At 38.5% G+C, this 21,638-nt stretch overlaps 2 protein-coding genes across 4 annotated transcripts in view; both read right to left on the reverse strand.

The window, feature by feature from the left end:
* Positions 1 to 74: 74 nt before the first annotated feature.
* On the reverse strand, positions 75 to 13,377 carry LYVE1 (lymphatic vessel endothelial hyaluronan receptor 1). 3 transcript variants are annotated; one of them, XM_037402153.1, is made up of 7 exons: positions 13,093 to 13,377; positions 7,096 to 7,255; positions 6,850 to 6,989; positions 4,066 to 4,365; positions 3,196 to 3,274; positions 2,250 to 2,446; positions 75 to 1,012 (listed from the first exon to the last, which is right to left on the reverse strand). In XM_037402153.1, the coding sequence occupies exons 1-6, from the start codon at positions 13,172 to 13,174 to the stop codon at positions 2,260 to 2,262; spliced, it is 948 nt and encodes a 315-aa protein (XP_037258050.1). In that variant the 5' UTR covers positions 13,175 to 13,377; the 3' UTR covers positions 75 to 1,012; positions 2,250 to 2,259. The 3 variants fall into 3 exon arrangements, with proteins under 3 accessions (XP_037258050.1, XP_037258049.1, XP_037258048.1); XM_037402152.1 differs by having other exon boundaries at positions 75 to 1,017; XM_037402151.1 differs by lacking the exon at positions 75 to 1,012 and having other exon boundaries at positions 1,212 to 2,446; positions 13,093 to 13,376.
* A 2,986-nt stretch (positions 13,378 to 16,363) lies between these two features.
* IRAG1 (inositol 1,4,5-triphosphate receptor associated 1) overlaps positions 16,364 to 21,638 on the reverse strand; it is a 44,707-nt gene continuing 39,432 nt past the window's right edge. The window contains 2 exon segments of the mRNA XM_037402560.1: positions 16,364 to 19,779; positions 21,089 to 21,220. Coding sequence (XP_037258457.1) covers positions 19,536 to 19,779; positions 21,089 to 21,220 — 376 coding nt within the window. The 3' untranslated portion in view covers positions 16,364 to 19,535.

A 21,638-nucleotide genomic window follows, 5' to 3' on the forward strand; every position in this document is an offset into this window, starting at 1 on the left:
ACTTTCTAATTCAAGTGTAACGGAGTAGCACTCATTATATACAAACTACCAAATACAGAGTACTTGTTGATTAGTACTTCTAACTAGCTTTTATTACGTGGAGAACAGTGTAACAGGTTCCTTTTAACCTTTGTGGTGTTCGCATAAATTGGAAAGAAGGAGCAGATCAAACTATGTGCGTTGGCCAGGTGTCAGCATGAAGGTTGGGATGAAAGCTATCTGAGTTTTTAAGGTACATGATAAAACAAGACATTTATAGGTTAAGGCAATATTTTTCTGTATCAGGTAGTATAGATTTTTTTAGAAAGCAAACACTTCAGAGAAAAAAAAAAAAAAGCCCTTATTTCAAAGATCTAAACCAGAAGTAACATACTTCCAGCTGGCGTAGAATTTGAGAAATTTTTTCCGAATTTCTTTAGGTGTGAATGAGACAATCTGATAGAAAAGGAAGTTGATGCCTGTGGAATAGAGGTAATAGTAGGAGAGTAAGAGAAGTGATAGGTAATTATCTCTTGGTGGTGGAGAAAACAATAGAGAAACAGGTAATTTCTAATCGCTAAAGCATAGAAAAGAGGCAGAAGGGGAATTGTAATATGTCACAAAGTCCAAAATAACCTGGAATCCACTAGTGTTGCCTGTGTCCTTAAGCCCATCTGCTATTCTGACACTGTCACGACAAATGTTTGCTGTGGCCCTTCTCGATGGCCTTATTTCTGCTGTCTACCCTCACTGCTGACACAGCAGAGAGCACTTTCATTCAGGTTGCCAGGAGAGACACACGGCATTGCTGCAGTATTTTGCAAGAAGAGGAATTACTTAACTGAGTGGGAAGGCTGTATCTAGTGCTTTCCTCTGTGGCACGTTTTTCTGCTGAAATTCTGTTGATGGGCATCTGAAATTTGGGCTTTTTAGAGCTGTACTGAATCACAGTCTTTCTGAAGTAGCATAGCTTTAATGGCAGTGGTGGACTGCATGTCAGCACAATGCAGACTCTTGGAGCCTTGAAATATTTCTGAGCTACCAAAAAAAAAAAAAAAAGAGAGAAAACAAAAACAAATGCAGGGTATCTGCAAGTATGCTATGAGTAATACACCATAACTCATTATCTAGTGGAATATATAATCACTGGGCAATTAAAAAAATTCTCAGAATCAAAAATATGGAAGTTCATAACCCCCTATCCCACACCATAGAAAACACAATATAGCTGAGCAGTTCTATTGCTATTTTATTTAAGACTATGTTTTTCAAGCTGCTTGATCTAAAAAGAAACCTCCTTTGCCATAATAAACATGCTTCACATATAAAAATAAGTTATCCAAACCATCTATTCAAGAAAACATTTGATAAATTGCTACTGTTGTTCTTCTATACAACTAATTAATTTTGTAACATTAAGGTTATATGAGTTCTTTTTACTGTGAGATAGTTTTCATGAGAATAAATTGCCCAGACAAACATATCTACCATACTTTATTGTTTTACGAAGGAAGTACTGTAAACGTCCCATAGCACTTGAGATCTTTATTATGAAAGCCACACATATATACACAAAAGATCTTAAATATGACCGTTGAGATAGAGTTCAAGGGTTTTTTCCTCCCTGTCAAATATCTGATGCAGAAGAATGATACAGATTTTAATAAATAAAACAGTAAAATATGATATGATGAAGATATCTGAGAAAGTTATTCATTGCTGTATATATATAAACATCAACATCTTTGTACCCTTCCACGGGTATCTGAATGACAGTGGGTTGATCCTTTAACTTTTTACTCACTTGTAAACAGACTTCTGTTTGTAAACAGACTTTTTAAAGACAGTATGCAACTATGTAATGGAAATAAGCTAATCTACATGAGGAAGAGCTACCGTATTATCATTTTATTTTAGACATTAAGTTAGCAGACATCCTTTAGCCAGATAAAAACACCCTCTTTTCATTATATATTGATCTGAATTCCTTGGAAATAGTTAAGACAGTGCATGTCGTTAATATTCCTAATTACTTCTCTATTAAAGATGAAAAGGGATCTGTAATATGGATTTTTAGATTTATTTCAAGTAAATAAGATACCATGTTCTTCTGCAAGAGCGTTTATAACTAAAAATGTAATTTTTAAAAGAACAAGTTTTCATATGTCAAGACAGAGAAAGTATCATTCATGAGCATTTACAATCACCCATGTTTGAAAGCATTGCCAAGTTCTGTGTGCTTCGTTTTATATTTCTGTTAAGAAGTGTACCTTCTTCCCCTTACACTTCTGCTTCCAGACATTTTACCACGGCCTCAGGCTTGGTTTTAGACTCTTCTACATTTTTCCCATTATTCTTTGTTTCCTTCTCAGTTATTTTGTCATTTGACTTAGCCTCTTTGAGAGCAGTAGTTTCAACCATTTCTTTTTGTTGATTCTTGTTTGAAAATGGGAAAGTTTTCTTGTACCTTTAAATAGGAAAAAGGATAGTAAAGCAGAAACCTGACATAGTTTGGTAATATCACTCAAGAAATACATTGAAAAATACCTAGAATTAACTTTCTTTGTCATACTCAAGCAAAAGTGTCACAGAGAATAGTGGCATGCTAGATCACTGTCCTTTTTCAAGCAATGTGCTTTTTCAAGAAATATTTTTGTAATTTTATAAAAACATACAATTTATATTCAAGATTCATGGTACATTATGATAAAGACTCCTGGACTACTATGTGAGGAATGCATGCAATTTTTGGATATGATTTAATGATGCACTCTGTTGAAGATCTTTACGCATGACAGATAATCTCAACAATTATTTTTTTCTGAACACAATAGTAGTCCAAGAATAAAAACTTTTACCCTGAGTCTGACATAGAAAAGAACAAGAATAAAACTGCATAAACAAGCTTATATAGAGAAACAGATGCATACTTCAGTGTTGCTATTTTGGCACACCTGGAAATGTTCTACTCTAGGCATGACTGACTAATGAAAAATCCACAATATTTGTCTTCAGTTCCTCTTCTAAAGCAGGGAATGGCAATAGCAACAAGAAAATTTATCCGCATAACAGCAGGATTTAAGATTTTGTTCTTTGTGCTACGCTGTTATGTCATTATCATTACTTCTCTGCTTTTCCGCTACATATTTAAAATATTCACTGGGTGTACTCTAGAAATTAATTCAGCCCAAGAGAAAAAAAAGAAAAAAAACTTACTTTTTGATATAGCAGACTGCAAGAACAACTGAAATAATGAAGAAGATGACTGCCAATACAAGAAGTGCAGTGGGGATACCTAGACATAAAAGTGAGGCAAACAGTTTTTATATGTACTTAATTCTGGCTTTCTAAAGGCTCATGGGAACAAATCCAAATTCTTCTAAAATCAGCCTCATGTAAGAGGTACATATGCATCAATTCAAGGATAGAGGTATTAGGAATCTCAAAAGGTTAGCTACTCCCGCTCATTTTTTCAAGAGAGACAAGACCAGGTATTTAGGCAATCCCTGACATATGTTTGTCTAATCTGCTAACTGGAGGGCTTTTACAACCTGTCTCGAGAACACAATTTTGTGATTAAGTATCCTTGCAGTCAGAATGCTTTTCCTTATATTTAGTCAATTTCTCAGTGGCTGTATATTAGGATTACTTATTCACACCTCATAGCTCAAGAACATCTCCATATCTGGAGAACAACAATTCTCCATAAAACTTTCTTGGCTTCTTTTGTTTTTAAAAGCCTGCTGAGTTTTCCATTCCTGTGAGCACATGGTGTTTGCTAAGACTTTCTCAGAAACGTGTTTACCCCAAACCACATTAACCAGAACAAACTTCCACTATTTCATATTAAAACAGTATCAAAAAGTATAAAATAAGATCTTCTATCTACTCAAAAAATATTTTAAAATCATCTGCCTTATAAGCTTTGCTTTTGCAAAACCATAACACTCCTGTTCTGCTTCCAGGTTCAGCTATATCAGAATGGATGTTGGAGTAAAACAAAAATTGCAGTAAATAAACAGTTTTACTACAAACACCTATGTAACTAGCTCTTCTGATTAAATAGATACCATATACGGCCTTTACCTCCAAAGACAATGGCATCATTCTTAAAGGCAACACTGGAAGAGTAGTTAGGAGAGTCAGTTGGCAAGTATCCCTCTGGCATATCTGTAGTAGTCCCCTCTGTTGGTAATATAGTTTCAGTTATACATATTACGCGAAATTTTATATTTTTCAGGGATTGTTCTGATTCGGTCTCATGGGGCACTGCTGTGATGTTCTCAGTCAAATCAGAGCCTGAATATGCAGTTAAGTCCGTTGGTGCACTTGATGAAGGTAGTATGGTTGTAGTTGGATCTGGTTTACATGAATTAATCTGAACATCTGCAGCAGGGAAAGGAAATACATCAGAGTTGTGTTGGATGTTAGTTTTGTACTCACGGTACACACATTTATTGAAATTGTTCTTCAGTCATTCCCTTCTGGAAATTATTATTTGTTTATTCACAAAGGCCTTCCCCAAATGGCATGCCTATTTCACACAGGTGGCTACAACCCAGATTGCGCACCTTTTATCATTACTCACACAGTTAAACGCTTTTTTGAGCAAGTGTGGTGCTCATTTTATAATTGCATACCAATGACAAGATTCCTCCTGGAAAGTACTTAGAATAATAATGCATATAAAACCCAATAACATGACCTCCTACAGAGCAGGAGAGTTAACTGCAGATCCAAGATTCAAAAATATTTCTACATATTCTGTATATGTTCAAAACGCATGCACTGTTGATACTTGGAATGCTACTTTGATTTCCTGGGAGCAAAAGTAGCCTGTAAAACTTTTAGGTAAAACAGGCAGCAACGTGAGATAAAAAAGTGACTTGATTCTAATGGGGGCTAGAAAGAAACAAACTTCAGACACACTCAGAAATTCAGTCACTGAAATGATGTGAATGTTGTCTATAAAAAAATGTGGGTGTAAGTAGACTTCTATGTGCAAATGAAAAGCTGAGTTCTGAATCAAGCTCATGTGAAAATGTGAAAATTCTACTTTTCTAGTGAAGTTCTATATTCTGTAAAACTATAAAAATTCCACTAAAGTAACAAGCAGATTACAACATAAATAACAGGGAAATGACATATGTACTGTTCTCAACATGAATCCCCATGAGAAGCCTGATGACGCAGTTAGATTCACAGAATAAAAACCTAAATGGCAGGAGCTTTTTACTCTTTCCACTACAGTTTTCAAGTAATTTTGGCATTTCTTTGGCACAAAGAAAATTGACAGAATGACCTTCTGCCAAATACTTTGGGTAAGAAATGCCTAGAATAGGCAACAATTTGGCAATTAAGATAAAGAAATGCAGAATCGTGCCAATGTTAAATATATATTACTCTAAGTTATTTTCTAACCATTCAGCATGCTTAACTTTCTTCCTATAATGTAACAGTACAATTTTTTTTTAATTAAAGCTAAAATTCAAAATTACTTGCTACCTTATTGGCATTAGCCAGCTACTCAAGATTTCTGAATGCAGAATGATGCATATTTCATGCAGCGAAACACTATGCTGCACAGGAACAGAAGAAATAACTATACCAATAGCAGCAGCTTCTTTTAGAGCATGTTGCCATAGTACTAATTCAAATATGCATTCATCAATTAAGGCTAGGGACTGTAGAGAAAAAAACTAAGTTAGCCCATCATGTCATTTTTAATTCTACAGGTTAGGTGATAAATCAATTTTTAAATGGTGCTTTCTCCTCAGCAGTCAGGTACTTTATAAGCCGACTACTCATATCACCTGCCCTCCTTCACTAAAATGGCCCAGGATCATGAACAACGTCCCACTGGTGAAGGCATGGCCTTCTCCCTAACAGCTTTATCCTCAGGCTCTTCATAAACTCCAATGTTCACAGTCACACGGTTCTAGGTCTTTGTGTCTTTGCATGGGCATATCTTGCATATCCATCTTTCTCCTGTTCTTTCCAACCCTTGTTCACACACTTTTCCTGAAAAATTTCAGGATTTTGTACGCAATCTCTTGCTCTTGTTAACTAAAACTCATTGGCAAGGCCTAGGGACTGATTAGAAATAATTTACTGAACCTCTGTATGGTCTAATTACTGAGTCAGTAGTTACATAATAACCATGGATATGGGACACTAATGGAACACAATGCCTCTAGTTAAATACTTGGTTTTAGTTAATAGCACAGGAGTCATTAAGAAGCAATACTGATCTATTGTGCTGAGAAGATCAAGGTCCGAGTTCTACTGTTGTATCTTTGAACTGGGAATAGACAGTCAAGAATGAGGGGAAGGACAGGTCTTTACACACAGGATGCTGCACATTAAAGGAAGCTGTTTGATTTTACTGATAATAGATTGGGACTCTAGTTAGTTTTATGGTATCTCAGTTTAATGGGTGCCTTTCCTTTTATTAAAAAACTCTCAACTTGTCCTGAAATTACCCCACTTTTGGTCTTTTTGCAAAAAAAACACATACCACACACAGACACCCTAAGTTGCCTACATAAAAAGAGCATTGTGTCAACATTACAGAATAGTAAAAGCAACTCTTCTTCAAGAGCTTTCATGGTAGCGCCAAATTATTAATTCGGATTAACAGAACTGACCTTTTGTATTTCTTGGAACATTTTTTTCTCTCCCCCGCCCCCCAAGCTAAGTACAACTTGATAATGTTAAAGACTTGGGGGGGAGGGGGGGCGGGAGCCAGAGGCAGGGGAAGGGCCAACAAATTACAAGAACTCACTCACTTGTGAGTTTTTCATGCAGATATTAAGAAAATAATAAAACCCAAACCAAAACACAAAAAATGTAGTTGTCATGCTTACATACCTGAGGAATTGAAGCAGTAAATCATAAATGTTTTGGAGGATTCAGCATACCATAGCACTAGTCCAACCTTGCCCTGACCACACTTCCTGTTGGATGTTATCCGAGGAATGACAGCAAATCCGTCTTTCACCCATCCATAGCTACAATAAAAAGCATCAGTCCTTTCAATACTAGATTTATCACCAGCCTCAGATGTGTGTAAAGACATTCACTAAAGGTAATGAGACACTAACTGATGTTGTATACCTGCATGTTTCAAAGCCATGTTTCAAAGCCTTTTCAACTTGGGTTTTACTTGCCAATTGTAGATTCAGTTGATTACATGCATTACTTGCTTCTGAGAGATTCACTTTCTCCTCAAGATAAATTCCTACACCTGCGATCCTGCAAGGTGGAAGAATGGAACCTGTAATTTAGACATAAATATTCAAGGTTAGTATTTAAATATTAACAATTATTCTTTTTGAAGAATTTAAGATCACATTCAGCTGAGGATTGATAAAAGTTTCTACCTTGAGGATAGTAGAAAACTAATTTGTAGAAAAAAAGACATACTTCAAAAAAGGATCTTACTCTCTTCACACAATAGCCTAGAATTTCAAGAGGTTTGGCTGTTATTAGACTAAATGCATATACAGTTGGCAGTTGAGTGATTACCTGGAGTCAGTTTCTTACTAAAGACACTCTTATTTGTCACACTTATTCATGCAAAATGGGAAAAGTAATCAGACAGCTTTCTTTTTTATTTTTAATTAAAATGATAAAACTAACAGTTGCACTGAGGCATGGATTCCGTCAGTACACCACTCTTTCCCATATGAATTCTGTCAAACATATTATACATAATTTTTCATGAAATTAATCAATGAATAAGAAAATACACCTATAAAGATTTTATCATTTTTTATCTTCCTTATTCATCCTTATCTCTTTTTTTGTTTGTTTTTTTCCTAGGTTGGCATGGTGCTTCCATCCCCCAGCCACTGTCAAGCACAATTTACTGAGTGCTTGGCAGGCAGCAGGAAAAAAGGAGATAAACTGGGTGAACTTAAGACACCTTTCCCCATTCCTCCTCCATAGGCAGTTCATCCAGCTTTTTTAGACAGCCACAGCTGGCACACTATTCCTGACACCTGCACCAGGAAACACATAGCTTAGGTCTGATTACACCTGCTTTACTTTCTTAGGCTGTGTTAAGGACGTAGGACAGGATTCAGGATTTGATACAGACAAGGAGAAAGGATATTACTCTTTTGCCTCCGTATTTCACTGGAAGCGTACACTGGAAAAAATATTTTTTCTTTTTGAGTAACGTACTGTAATTGCCATATTAAATGAAACATTTCAACATTTTCAGATAAAAACAGCCACAGGTGTCATTTCCTTGCTCAGTATGCTTTTCAGACTGTGTGCTCACCAGGGATGTACACTAATGAACAGTTCATAAAATCTATGCAACAGAATATAGGGAAACCCCAAACTCACAAGGCAGGACAAAGTGATGCCTGCAGATCCACCATGACTTCTTAGCAACAGTACTTAACTTGAATTTTATGAATGAAAAGATAGAACTAGCAGCCAAGCCACTCCCATGGTGATAAGGGGATAAAAAGATGACTAAGCCTGCGTGGAGTGCTAAAAGAAAAGCACGCTTTTCACTCCTGCTCTGGTGAAAGATGCATCTAGTGAAAATGGTTTCTGGTAAAAGATGCATCTCTGCTATCCTTACATTTAGTTTAATTAGACTTAAATGTTTGGTAGAGCAGTCATTGAGTTAGGTGGATTTATCTCAACAGCAGCAGAGGCTGTGGCCTCCCAGTAACACTGGTATGGTGCAGGCCCAGTCACATGGCAGGTGAGCCCCGGGACACTTGAGCAGTTCCCACAGCCAAGTCACGGCTGCCCCAGCCCTGACCTGGACTCGTCTCTCACCTGCTCTTTTTCCTGCAGCAGCAAGAGCTTAGCACTGAGCGAGCCGCTGGGGATGTCTGCCCATGGGAAGCAGGGCAGGAAGGGAAGGGCATGACTTGAACTTCACAGGCCAACCAAGTCACGCTCAACACGGGTCAGGCTGCAGCTCCTGCGTGCTCCCAGCGGGTGCACCGGCTGCTGCACAAGGGTAACTACGCAGGGCAGGGGGCTGCCAGTGCCCCAGTGTACCTGATGGCCGAGATTCTGGAGCTGGCAGGCAATGTAGCCTGTGACAAGAAGATGTGCATCATCCCCTGCCACCTGCAGCTTGCCATCCACAACGATGAGGAGCTCAACAAACTGCTGGGCAAGGTGACCATTGCACGGAGCAGGGTGCTGCCCAAGAAGACTGAGAGCCACAAAACCAGGAGGAAGTAAACCATGCCCATACAAGGTCCTGAGCACAGAAGTGAAACCCAAAGGCCCTTTTCAGAGCCGTTACATGCACAAGTCTGTAGAGCCAGATGGGACACACCTGAGGGTACCGAGGGAGCTGGTGGAGGAGCTCACCAAACGACTCTCCATCGTTTATCAACAGTCCTGGCTAACCAGGGAACTCCCAGAAGACGGGAGGTTGGCCAAAGTGACGCCCATCTACAAGAAAGACAGTAAGGAGGATCTGGGGCATTATAGGCTGGTCAGCCTGACCTCGGTGCCAGGGAAGGTTATGGAGCAGAACATCCTGACCAACATCACGTGGCATGTGCAAGACAACTAGGGGATCAGGCCCAGCCAGCATGGGTTTAAGAAAGGCAGGTCCTGCTTGATGAACCTGATCTCATTCTATGACAAGAAGACCCACCTAGTGGATGAGGGAAAGGCTGTGGGTGTTATTTACCCGGACCTTAGTAAAGCCTTTGACACTGTTTCCCACTGCAGTCTCCTGGAGAAACTGGCTGCTCATGGCTGGGACAGGTGTACTCTACGCTGGGTTAAAAGCTGGCTGGCTGGCCGAGCCCAAAGAGCGGTGGTGGATGGAGTTAAATCCAGTTGGTGACTGGTCACAAGTGGTGTTCCCCAGGGCTCAGTGCTGGGGCCAGTCCTGTTGAATATCTTTACCCATGACCTTGATGAGGGGAATGAGTGCTCCTTCAGTAAGTTTGCAGAGGACACCGAAATGAGTGAGAGTGTTGCTGTGCTTGAGGGTAGGAAGGCTCTGCAGAGGCATCTGGACAGGCTGGACTGATGGGGTGAGGCCAATTGTGTGAGGTTCAACAAGGAGAAGTGCCAGGTCCTGCCCTTGGGTCACACCAGCCCCACGCAGCGCTACAGGCTGGGGGCAGAGTGGCTGGAAAGCTGCCGGGTGGGAAAGGACCTGGGGGTACTGGTTGACAGCCGGCTGGCCATGACCAGCAGTGTGCCCAGGTGGCCAAGAAGACCAACAGCATCCTGGCTTTCACTATATGAAACAGCGTGGCCAGCAGGACAAGGGCAGTGATCGTCCCCCTGTACTGGTGAGGCCGCACCTCGAATCCCATGTTCAGCTTTGGGCCCCTCACTCCAAGAGGGACGTAGAGGGGCTGCAGTGTGTCCAGAGAAGGGCAGTGAAGCTGGTGAAGGGTCTGGAGCCCAGCTCTTATGAGGAACAGCTGAGGGAACTGGGGGTGTTTAGCCCAGAGAGGAGGATGTTCAGGGGGGACCTTATCACTCCCTGCATCTCCCAACAGGGGCTGTAGGCGGGTGGGGGTCGGTCTCTTCTCCCAGGTAACAAGCGACAGGACAAGAGGAAACAGCCTCAAGTTATGCCAGGTTGCTTTTTGCTAACAGGCAACTCTCCCAGTCCTCTTGAGAATCATTCCCGGTTTCCTGAATAACTCCCTGTCACAGCTGCTGAGGCACATCCTTAATTCCTCTTTCTCACTTTTCAAGACCCCACGCCTCCTCTAGAGCTTATGCCTAATTCCTTTCTCCCCTTACTACTTGTTATGCTCAGACTTCACTCTTACTCTTATTTCTTACTTAGTACATTATTTTCCTATCTTTAATTTGAGCTAACACAAGTTTTAAAAAATGTGATGTTGAGAGTGGAAGTTTCTCAATGACCAACTTTACAAAATTCAAATAAAGCTGAGCAGCTGACTGAACGGAATTTCCTGAAGCCTTCCAAAGTTGCCTGGATACTTGTAAACTGTTACAGTCTTTAGTCATTCAATTACAGGACAAATATTTTTGTATGAGAATTGCACGATAGATACATAGCATAATATAAACCCTCAGTACCAGAAAATTAAGTGATAAGTGACAGTAGGACATGGACCGAAGTTGTATGTTAGATTTTGCTAAGCCTTTTAAAAATACACGGTGAAGTGAAAGAAACTTTTTGGAAAAGTTATCAGCTTCAGTCTAAATTCCAGATGGTTTTACAGAGTGAGGAAGAAATCCAGGAAGAGAACAGTAGCCTCTTCAGGTCTTTTCATCACTTCCTAAATCACTTCTGAACTATGTCCTAAAGATGGCTGGGTTGGTACAGGAGACAGACTACTCCTTTAGAAGCATATTACCCTTTTTGGTCCACCAGCTGCACATAGCTGTACTTCAAGCATTGCTATATTTTGTTAACTTACTAATAATGGGACATTCTTCTCAGTATTCTGGTCATGTGAAAAATTGGTTTTACTGAGAAAGGTGGAAAGACTTAGAAGAATCTCACAACAAGACAGAATTGTCATATGACAAGAAGAAAACAGTTCAATTTTTGTAAGCTACAGGATATCAGTTTATTGGGTTCTCTTCTTGCTTCTTGAGGCTGTTTCACAAGGAAAGAGGAGCCAGGACTTGAGGGTGACCGCAGCACAGGTAGGACAGTGCCCTTACTGACCAGGACACAGTCCCACAGCATGTGAACAGGACCACAGTGGTGACAGTGGCAGGTTTCACTGGCAGCCCCAGAGGCAGCAAGGCAATGAATCAGATGCAGGGTTCATCCAGAAAGTTCCGTTGGGAACAGCAGAAGATGGTGTTACATGTAACACCTGGAGAGAAGGCTACCTACAACCTAAGCCCAGAGTCCATCCGTGAAGCTCAGGCAGTAATTCACTACTGGAGGCAACAGGGCATGCTACAAGACAGCTCAAAGGCACAGCTGGAGATCAGCCCTGAGCTGAACTGGAGCCCTGGGACCAGTAAGCAGAGGGTGCATGAGTACCCTCAAGGGAGACTTGGAGGGGAACTAAGGGAGGGTCCTAACAGCTGGAAGGAATAGTCTGAAGACTCAAGCTCTCCATTTCCCCAGTGAAAATTATTCAGTGGTTGGGATTGTTGGATGAGACTACTGTTGTTAGGTACTCCAATCCTGTGGAATTTAAATAGGATTTCCTTAAATAGGAATTTAATAGGATTTAATAGGAATTTGAATTGAGTATCTAATTCACTCAGTCCTGGTTTGCTCCAGAAGCTTTTCAGTAGATAAGAAAATCAATTGTCTACAACAATGGTGTACATTATTTTACATAGGTAGACCAAGCAATTACTCGTTGCAAATTACAGTGAAACATCTGGTATGCACTGAGTATCTGCAGGCAGTCTAGTGGCTACTGCAGTTAGAATAGATAGCGTCAAGTTAATTATGGAATGTGAAGGTGAAGACATTCAAATTTCACTAACATGAAGAAGAAAGGGGTATTATGAGACTCATTGAAAAAAGGTTAATAAAATAATGATTGAGGGAGGAGGGTTATTGAAGAATTGTGTGATAAAGTTTATGTTGACAACTGAACAGAGAGTTTACACAAAATAGGAAATTTTGCACTGTATTGCCTTGGAGATGAACTGTGATATCCCTGCCACACATTTCCTTCAATGCTGCAAATCAAGACAGTGTCAGGATATTGCCAAATCAGAGCAAAACACTTTGCATGAAAGACACCATTTTTTCACAAACACACAAAACTGGTTTCATGCATGTTTTGCTCTCTGAGGATTGTGCAAAACTCTTTGCGGTGGTATTTTAAATAATACAAAATAAAATCACATTTCAATAGATCTGAAATTAATCCTAAATGCAATACCAAATCTTTAAAGCAAGCAGTTCTGTAGCATTTAGACAATAATGCTACAGCATTTAGACAGTAATTAAATTAGCCTACCAATTAAAATTTCTCTATATGTTACGGTAGTTTTCATTGCACTGTATTCGAAAACCCTGTGGTTTCCGATGCCAGAAACACATACACACACGCTCCCTTCCCCCCATTTTTATTTGCAAATCTAGCTACTTTTTTCAAGTACTTTACTGTTCAACTAGGAGACTCAAAAAAGTGGAATGTTACATACCTGCTATAAAGTAATTTTGAGCCATGAATGTCATAGCCCAGATGAAAAAAACTGCTGAGGTAACTCCAAAATAAGTTGCCATTGTCACCAACTTGGAAAATTAAGAAATTCAAGGTGTTTTGTCTCCTGTGCTCAGAACAGTTAAGGTATTGGATACTGTCAGACCACCTTTGAGATGACTCCTTGAAAGCAATTGCAGCTGTCACTGCTGCTTCATAGAAAGAATGTCAGAGCAAATGTGTGGACTGTCCCACTCAAAGGTGGGGTCACTGACTGGAAATCCCTGATTACCCTTTACACTTTCTTTCATGTAGGGCTTGCTGGAAAATTTAACTACTGCTGACTCAGAAAACACAGCTGAGGAAGGGAGATAAGACTTAGACTGCTAAGTCAGTAAGCACTTTGAAAGTAGTTTTTCCTTTCCTATTTTTTCCTGTTTTACTGATTAACAGCTCATCACTCATTTTGTCTATTCATCTGGTAAATAAAATGAATTCTCTATTGTATCACAGCATACCAGGCGTTTGTTTGTTTGGTTTTTTTTAATTGGAAGGGCATCCATTCTCCACTATCCTATTTGTCTTGATGTAGCACTTTAACCTTCCTTTGCCTTAGAGTTCCAATGCAAAAATAGGTACCATAACACAGAGATAATATGATACCTAGTTTTGAACAGATTTGTAGATACACTACTGTAAAATGGGAATTCTTGTCAAACTGTAGGGACAGAGGTGGGAGCCAGTCCCTTCACTGCTGCTGTTTATGAAGTTCCAACAAACAGTGATTCCAATAGTCTGATTCAAAACACAGATGGATCCTCATGGCTGTAACTTAGAAAACTTGCAGGAAGTCTTAGCAAAGAAATCCACCTCACCCCCCCCACCCCGATTCCAACACACAGAGAGCAGGAATGGAGTTCAAGAGATCAGCTAGTTCCCTTTACTGTCTGTAGGATCAGCTGTATTTATGTTATTCCTGACAGATGTTTGCCTAACCTGTTCTTAAAGACTTCCAGGGACAAATTCCTAACGTTTCCTCAATTTCCTCAAACACTCTATTCCAGTTTTGCTGTCCTTTACTGTTAAAAGGTATTACCTAGTCTAAACTGACTTACCCATATGGTGCTGTAAATTTACTGCTTCTTCTCCTGTTGGAAATGGACATGGAAAATAGTTCATTCCCTTACATTTTGCAGTGATGTATTTAGAGTCATGCCTCTGCTCCCACTTTTCTTTCAGCTAAGAAACCCCAGCTTGCTCACTGTTTCTGTCTAGCTGGGGCCTTGCCAATGCCAAATGCTGATTAATAAATTACTTTACCTGCTTATACGATTCAGAATGGTATGAGCCTTTTTTTTTGCATCAGGATGATTTTGTTACATCATGTTTACTTTGTGATTCAGTAAACTTTTAGATGTCCTGCATCCCCAGGCTGTTTTAAAGGTCCTGTAAACACAAGCTTTAACTGCAGTTTGGATTGTAGAAAATGCCCACTTAATATATTAAGATAGTATTAACTTTTATCTGGGCACAGGCCCTATCTTTTACAGCAGCATATACCATGGTTATGGGTATACTGTAACACAGGCATCTACAAGGCTGAGTGGAGAATGTTGTGGCTTAATGAAATGATGTCTCAACTAGCAATGAAGAAATGAAAACTGAGTTGTGTTTGGGCTGTGGTTTGGAACTGCATGTTGTTAGAGCTCCTTGATATCTTAAGCCAAATTTCTTGCTCCAATCTCTATTCAATTCTTCATTGTGTTGTATTCACCTGCCTCTACAAACTAACGGCAATCTGAAATACTGAAATCAGACTTACTGTCACTGAGGCAAGTTCTAAATGGATTCACTTGCATTTACAATGTAGGAGCAGAAACTACTAAGTTATTCTGTAGGTCTCTCATGGACTAGTAGACTATGGCTGTAAAACAGAGAACGTCAAACAAAATCTTATCATCTCCATGCTTACCTTGAACTGCTACGTATTTCCTAGCATGCAAACTAATAAAAAGCTGGGTTTCTACATTTTAAAATTGCATGCTAATTGTCCTTCCAAGTTTTAACATTTTTTTTTTTATTATTATCCTCACCGTGGCGAAGTTCCTTTAGTCAAACTCTGTTCATGTTATTGATTTTTAGCTGGAAAAATGAGATAAACACCTTTGTAACACCAAACAAAAACACAAGCTCCTTCACATGGTTCTGTAAGAGCAAACTACAGATTAGGAGAGGGAGAAAAGAATTTTAGAATGATGATGTGAGACTGAAATAACCTTTTTTTTGTCAGTTTCTTATTTTTTATATTTCAGCTGTTATAAAACTGTGTGGAAGATCACTTACCTGGGCTGTAACAGTATAAAAGGTCTTTAACCTGTTTGTGGGTCTTCATCATAATTTGGGTGGTGAAGAAAAAGCAGCTTTATACTGAATGTTTAATTAGCATTTGAACTAAATTCTTATAGAAACATATAAGGAAAGTTTCCAGCATCTCATGCCAGCATATTTTTAAATGCTAGTGAGGATTGCTGAACAGAAAACCTTCGATATGGGAGAACAGACTTAGCTGTTCTCTACAATCATTTCTAAAGGAACCCTGAAGCCTGAAAAACAGGAGAGGAAACAAGTGGGAAAAAAAAAGTTTATGTTGAAAATATAAATATCAGGTTTTTTTCCTGGTAACAGTAATTCCTTTCAAGGTTGTCGCTGTCCCAAAGTTTTTCTCCCTGACACAGACCACTAGAGATTCAGAAGTGACATTTCTGTTCTTTATGAAAACTGAGCATTGCCTCCCTCCCGCTGGTCTAGAAGTTCAGCTCTCCACAAAGCCCAGGCTTCCCAGACCTCCCAAGCCTACAAGAACACAAAGCAAATAAAGAGTCCTAACCTTTCACTCAGTCTGCTTTGGTTACAGATTTCCCTTGTCTCTTTCCATGTTCAACCTCCTCGGTGACAGGCAGCCTCCCTCTGAAGCACAAGTTAAACTCTCTTCAGGATATTTCAGTTTCCTCTCACATCTTGTTTCTAGGGTATGACAGGGATGACCCTGCTTGCAAACACTTTCTCTATTGAAACAGGACTTTGCTTGTGGCTTCTACATAATTTTCCTGAGGAACTGAAAGACTAAGAACAAGGTCTTTGGTATATGTAACATGGCACTACATTATCCATTATCTATACGACAAGGCAGTATGTATTTTATAAGAACATACCCATTAATATGCAGACAGAGCGCATGTAAAAAACAAATCTTTAAGGTAGCAACACTGAGGACTTTGAAACCATACTTTTATTTCAAAACTCAAGTATGTGATACTATACAGTACAATACCAGCACACTTGTGCAAAATCTTACAATATTACAAAATTAAATATGATACACAAAAATAGTGACCTTTTAAAATTCCTTTTACTAGAAACATCTGTGCTGTGCAGGAAAAACAATAAACGTGTCTTGTTAAAGCAGAAAAAAAATATTGCACCTCAAGAAAACTATTTCAGTGTTAATTGCATAAATAATAGTTCTACTTCCTGTTAGCTGATGTGATCTTTGAACACAGAAGTTGCTGTGTTTTTTTTCCAGATAAAGCAAACTAATATCCAACAGATAAAGTTACATTTAGAATAGTTTTTGAGCTCAATCTAGTTTCCTATTAAAAAACGGTGTCTTCATTGACTAACTGAAAAATATAAGCAAAAATATTTAACGTGCTGTTAGTCATTGTGGTTCATTATTTTTAGTGGATAGTTTGCTCAAAGTAGTTATAAAAAGAACAACAGTTTTTTAAAAAATAAACTTTATCTTAATTTTTTCATCTCCATTAAAATCTCTTGCCTCTTTCAGTCCATTCCTCACAACAATTAATGTATTTGAGGTTAAATTATACTTGCCTTAGACATGCAAGTGGTTCAGTTCAAATCAGTACAACTACTTACAGAAATTTGCCCTTGTGCACTAAGTCCACAAAAAGCCAGTGTGCTGAATTCTGAGAGAGGATGGAGGCCTCATTCATCCACTGACAAAAAAAACCCCCAACTTAGCACATGCTTAACGTTAAGCATTTCAAGAGTCCTACTGATATCAACAACCTCCTACATGTACTTAAAATAAGGTGTTGGACCCACATCAGAGCAGATGTAAGGAGTGAATTAGTTTGATTATAGGCACTGTTAATTGTTTTTCCTCAGTGCAGCCCAACATTTCCACAATCACATAATCAAATATGTGCCATATTTTTTGGCATAGAGCATTCTGAATCTGCAGATTGATTTACCTTCAATTTTTATTGCCTTTTTAAGTTACCAACACTATTTGTAAAGAATATTAAGTTAAAGTAGCTGATTTTAATAAAGGAGTATTCAAAGAGCAACTGACAAGTTTCTTCAAATACTGAAAGCATGTGAAATGTCACAGGAGTTCTTCATAGTCAGAAATTCTAACTGAGCCAAACAGATACCAAGTAATTTGCAAGAAACCTTCATCTGTCTTATTCTTTACCAATTACAATTTTAGACCGAATGACACTTCCCCATTATCCTTTTTGAACATCCTTAAGCACACTATTCCTCAACAATACATACTTTAAAATAAAAAAACCAAATCTCCCAATTTCTTATAGACTTCCCCACCCCTATCCCACCCAAAAAAAGTGGTAGTGCTTTTTTCCTCCCCCCCTCCATATAATTGTCTCTTAAGAAACATGTGGCTAAAGATGTAACAAACAAAATTCACCATCAGGATATTTGTTACTAGTGCCAGGTATGTGAATTAAATTTCTGACTGAGTTAGTAAATCTGTTTGCTTTGATAGATAGTTTGAGGTTCAGTGTTTACACCAAAAGAAAACAAGACAATACTAACTGCATCTGAACTGAAATTACAGTACTTCATAACACACTCATCCTTCAGATGGTAAACAGACCTGTTAATCAGTCAGAAAATGCCAGAAGAATGCAAGACACAAGTGCAATCAAGTGTCACACAGATTTTGATATTGTGGTTAGATTCAAGGATATAGCTATGGAAAGACAAACATAGTTCATCTTCAATCAGAAGTAATGTTCAGCAGGTACCTGTGGTATACCTTAAGTGACAAGCATTTTGGTCTTAGCCCTAGGTGGTGCTGTTTTTTACAGGTAATGGCTTAACCATTTTGAAATTGCTTGCCTAAAAATTTCAGGCTTTCACATTCTAAGAATTCACATGTCTAAGAACTCACAACTCCCAAACAGGCAGAACTGTTGAAAATTCTGGGCAAAAGATTAATCTACCATGACCTGATAGTTTAGCTTTAGAAGTATATCAGAGTAGTTATATACTTGACATCAGATTCTGAAAATGAACTACTAAAAACATGCAGTGACCTCTTTAAAGCCTGCTTTCATCCTGATTCATCTACGCATTGGCTGGGTTTTGGCTGTGTGCAAAACTGTGTTCCTCCTGCAGATCTCAAAGTATATCTATTTCCAGTACTAGCAGTAGTAGAGCAGAGTCCGCTTAGTGTGATCAACTGTATACAGAGGTTTGAGGACTTCTTTATTTAAATTAAAAAAAATAAAAAATAAAAAATTGAAGATTGCTTTCCACATCCAAGACTGCTGTATTTTGGGCTTAGGCAACACATCTAATTTTCCAGACAGCAACTATGTTTTGCTGTAACCAGTATTAGCTCTGAGTGGAGTGGCATACACAAATTTGTTGCAAAGTATGCCCCTTTGATATACCCAAAGTTTCCAGATATATTTGACAATATCAGCTGTGCCACTTAGACCTCATTTTAGGTTTTGTTGTGTATCCCATTTAAAAAAAACAAGTGGTGGTCCCCTTCTTAAAGTATATCATAAAACACATTTATGCATGTACTTAGTATTCCATTTAAATAATGATATGGATAATTCCTCTTATAAAATTACTTTATCAGCAAGTCATTTGGTCTGATAATGTAATTATAACCTTCTATAGAAGAACTTCTATTTCCACCCAATAATCATGAATAAGGAAATTAATTAGACTTAAAACCGAAATGACTTAAATGCCATTAGTACTTCCAACAACCACCAATAAATTCAGGAAATGCTAAGTAAAGCAGTAACTGCAAATGCAGTTTTAATAATTTCTGTCAAAAGCATAGCAGAGATGTCAATGTCCCGTGCAAATCATTCTTTTCAAAGTCTTGCTGGTTGCTGATTACTGCCACAACCTCATAATGATTCAGTATTACTTTGTATCAGTCATTTACAATGAGAGGACATTTAGCATTATTCATCAGATTTTGGCATTTTGGCAAGGTATGTTCACAATGTATCCCCAAACCTGATGGTGTGGAGTAACTAATTTGTCTAACAGATCACACTTAACAGCCGTAAGGATGACTAAGCACTGCCTTGAACAACAGTGGTCTAATATGCATACTTGCTCAGGTACCATAAATACATGGCTGTTCCTTTATTGTTCAGTGCGTTGCTCATGTTGAAATCCTGAGTTCCACCAGGAATACTGATGGGCAGTAGAACAGCTGGCCTTCCCTTCAGGTCCCTCTGATTTTTCATCACAGGAGTTGTATGAATGGTAGATTCCCAACACCACAGCAAAAATTATTATCGCAGCCACTACAAGCCATACCACGTTCCAGTGTTTACACAGCTTGGGGTACAGTATATGTAAATAATTAATGATGACTTCAAGTCTGCTGTAAAATTAAAAGAAAACTGTTATATATTAATCGTATGCAAATTTATTATCTTAAGCTTTTCAATTTGAGAAGTTTCATAGATGTATGGTGCACCATCTTTTTTCCAAATACAAACACCCTGTCAAAGAAGAATCAGACTCTTCTCCCAAGAAGAGCTGTACATTCAGATATGGATGATGTTCGCAGCACGGCTGAAGACTCTAAACTTGAATTCTATTTCTCCCACCTGTCAACTGGCAAATCTCAGAGCATGATAAGATGTAAAATTCTGCACTATTCACAGGTTGCTCAACTGAACTAAGCATTAGAATGTGTTGTAAACGTTTCTTCCTAAGAGTTTAATGACTAGTGAGTTGACTGTCCTTCTGAACACGGCTGAAATCTCATATTAACAGATGTTTATAACCATAATGGTTATGGTATGGAAACAGATTCTTCTGGATCAGGTTTGGACCCTACCTTAGCTTGGGATTGGAACATATTACTTGCTTTGGCCAGCGTTCAATTTCTCTCTAATGCAAAATTCTCTTTGCCTTTAAAATGCAGAAAACTGCAGGTACATTGACTTGGGTGGTAGAACCACCAAGAAGAGTCAATAATTAACTCTAAGAAAAGTTGAAAATGTCAAAAAAGTTTTCCAGTTAGGCATCATATGCTTCAGGTAAGACAATAAGCAGATGGTTCAGAAGTCCCCAGTATAGACAAAGAGCACTGGGTACAGATGAATGCAATAAATCTGTCACTCTGCTGAAAGGCACGAACTCCATCCAGCACAGCGCTGTTCTGCTGCATCTACAAAGCTTCCAGAGGGAGCAAGAACCTGCCTGTCCAAGTCAGAGCAAGTCCAACATAGCTGAGGAGCTTGTCTTACTGTGCGTTCACTTTGCAGATGTATGGAAACACTCACCTGTGAAGACCCTTTGGGAATGACATATGACACAACTATGGGCATCAGATTCCTCAATTACAGCTTTCATGAGACAATGCATGCCTACTGAGAGATATATTCTGGCATCTAAAGAACTTTTGTGGATATTTTTTACCTCAGATCAAAACCAAATCCCATCAAGATGAAGCATCTTGATGTCAACATACAATTTTAGTTGAAATACTGAAATGAAAAGTTTTGCATTTTGCAATATATTATCTCAGAATATGTCTTTCTGTGAAAATACTGTTAATTTCAAATATGCTTCCCTAATTTGGAAGAAAATACATCAAGATAATAGTATAAAACACTTGGTTGGGTACTACAAATAGAAAAAAGTGCCTCCTCTTGTACAGACAAATTACACCACTGTCTCACCTGCTTTTCAGGTTTTTTATCTCATCTTCATTTTCACTTTCTTCATGTTCATCATGACTTTCTTTGGGTGTCTCTTCATCTTCTTCCTTCAGTTCCTGAAGTTCTTTGGTTTTCTTCAAGCCTTCCTGATAGCTTTAACACACAAAACATTTTTCTTAGTCTAGTATGCTGTATAAGCCTGTTCTTATATAATGAAAAATTAGCTTTATGTTTAGTTACATGCAATAAAACACAAGTAGTAGTGTTGCATCACTTGGACAAGAGTAATAATTAACTAAAGACCACGAGTATGGCATACAGACAGCCACTCTTCCTTAACAGCGGATTACATTAGCTCTGTTACCAAACTTATAATCTTGAAAAAGAAGTCATAGCCCTCAGCACAGCACAACTGTCATCTATTTTAAAAGTGTTGGTAGGTATTTCTCTATTATTTTTCAAACATTTTGAACACCCTGTAGTTTTTTTTTTTCCCCCGGAGAACAAATGCAAATCAATGCAAAAGACAGATGGCTTGTTGGATTCTGCAGGAGAGAATCAAAATTTTTGT

The sequence above is a fragment of the Falco rusticolus genome, chromosome 10 (genome assembly GCF_015220075.1).
Source record: "Falco rusticolus isolate bFalRus1 chromosome 10, bFalRus1.pri, whole genome shotgun sequence".
Taxonomy (NCBI): Eukaryota; Metazoa; Chordata; class Aves; order Falconiformes; family Falconidae; genus Falco; species Falco rusticolus.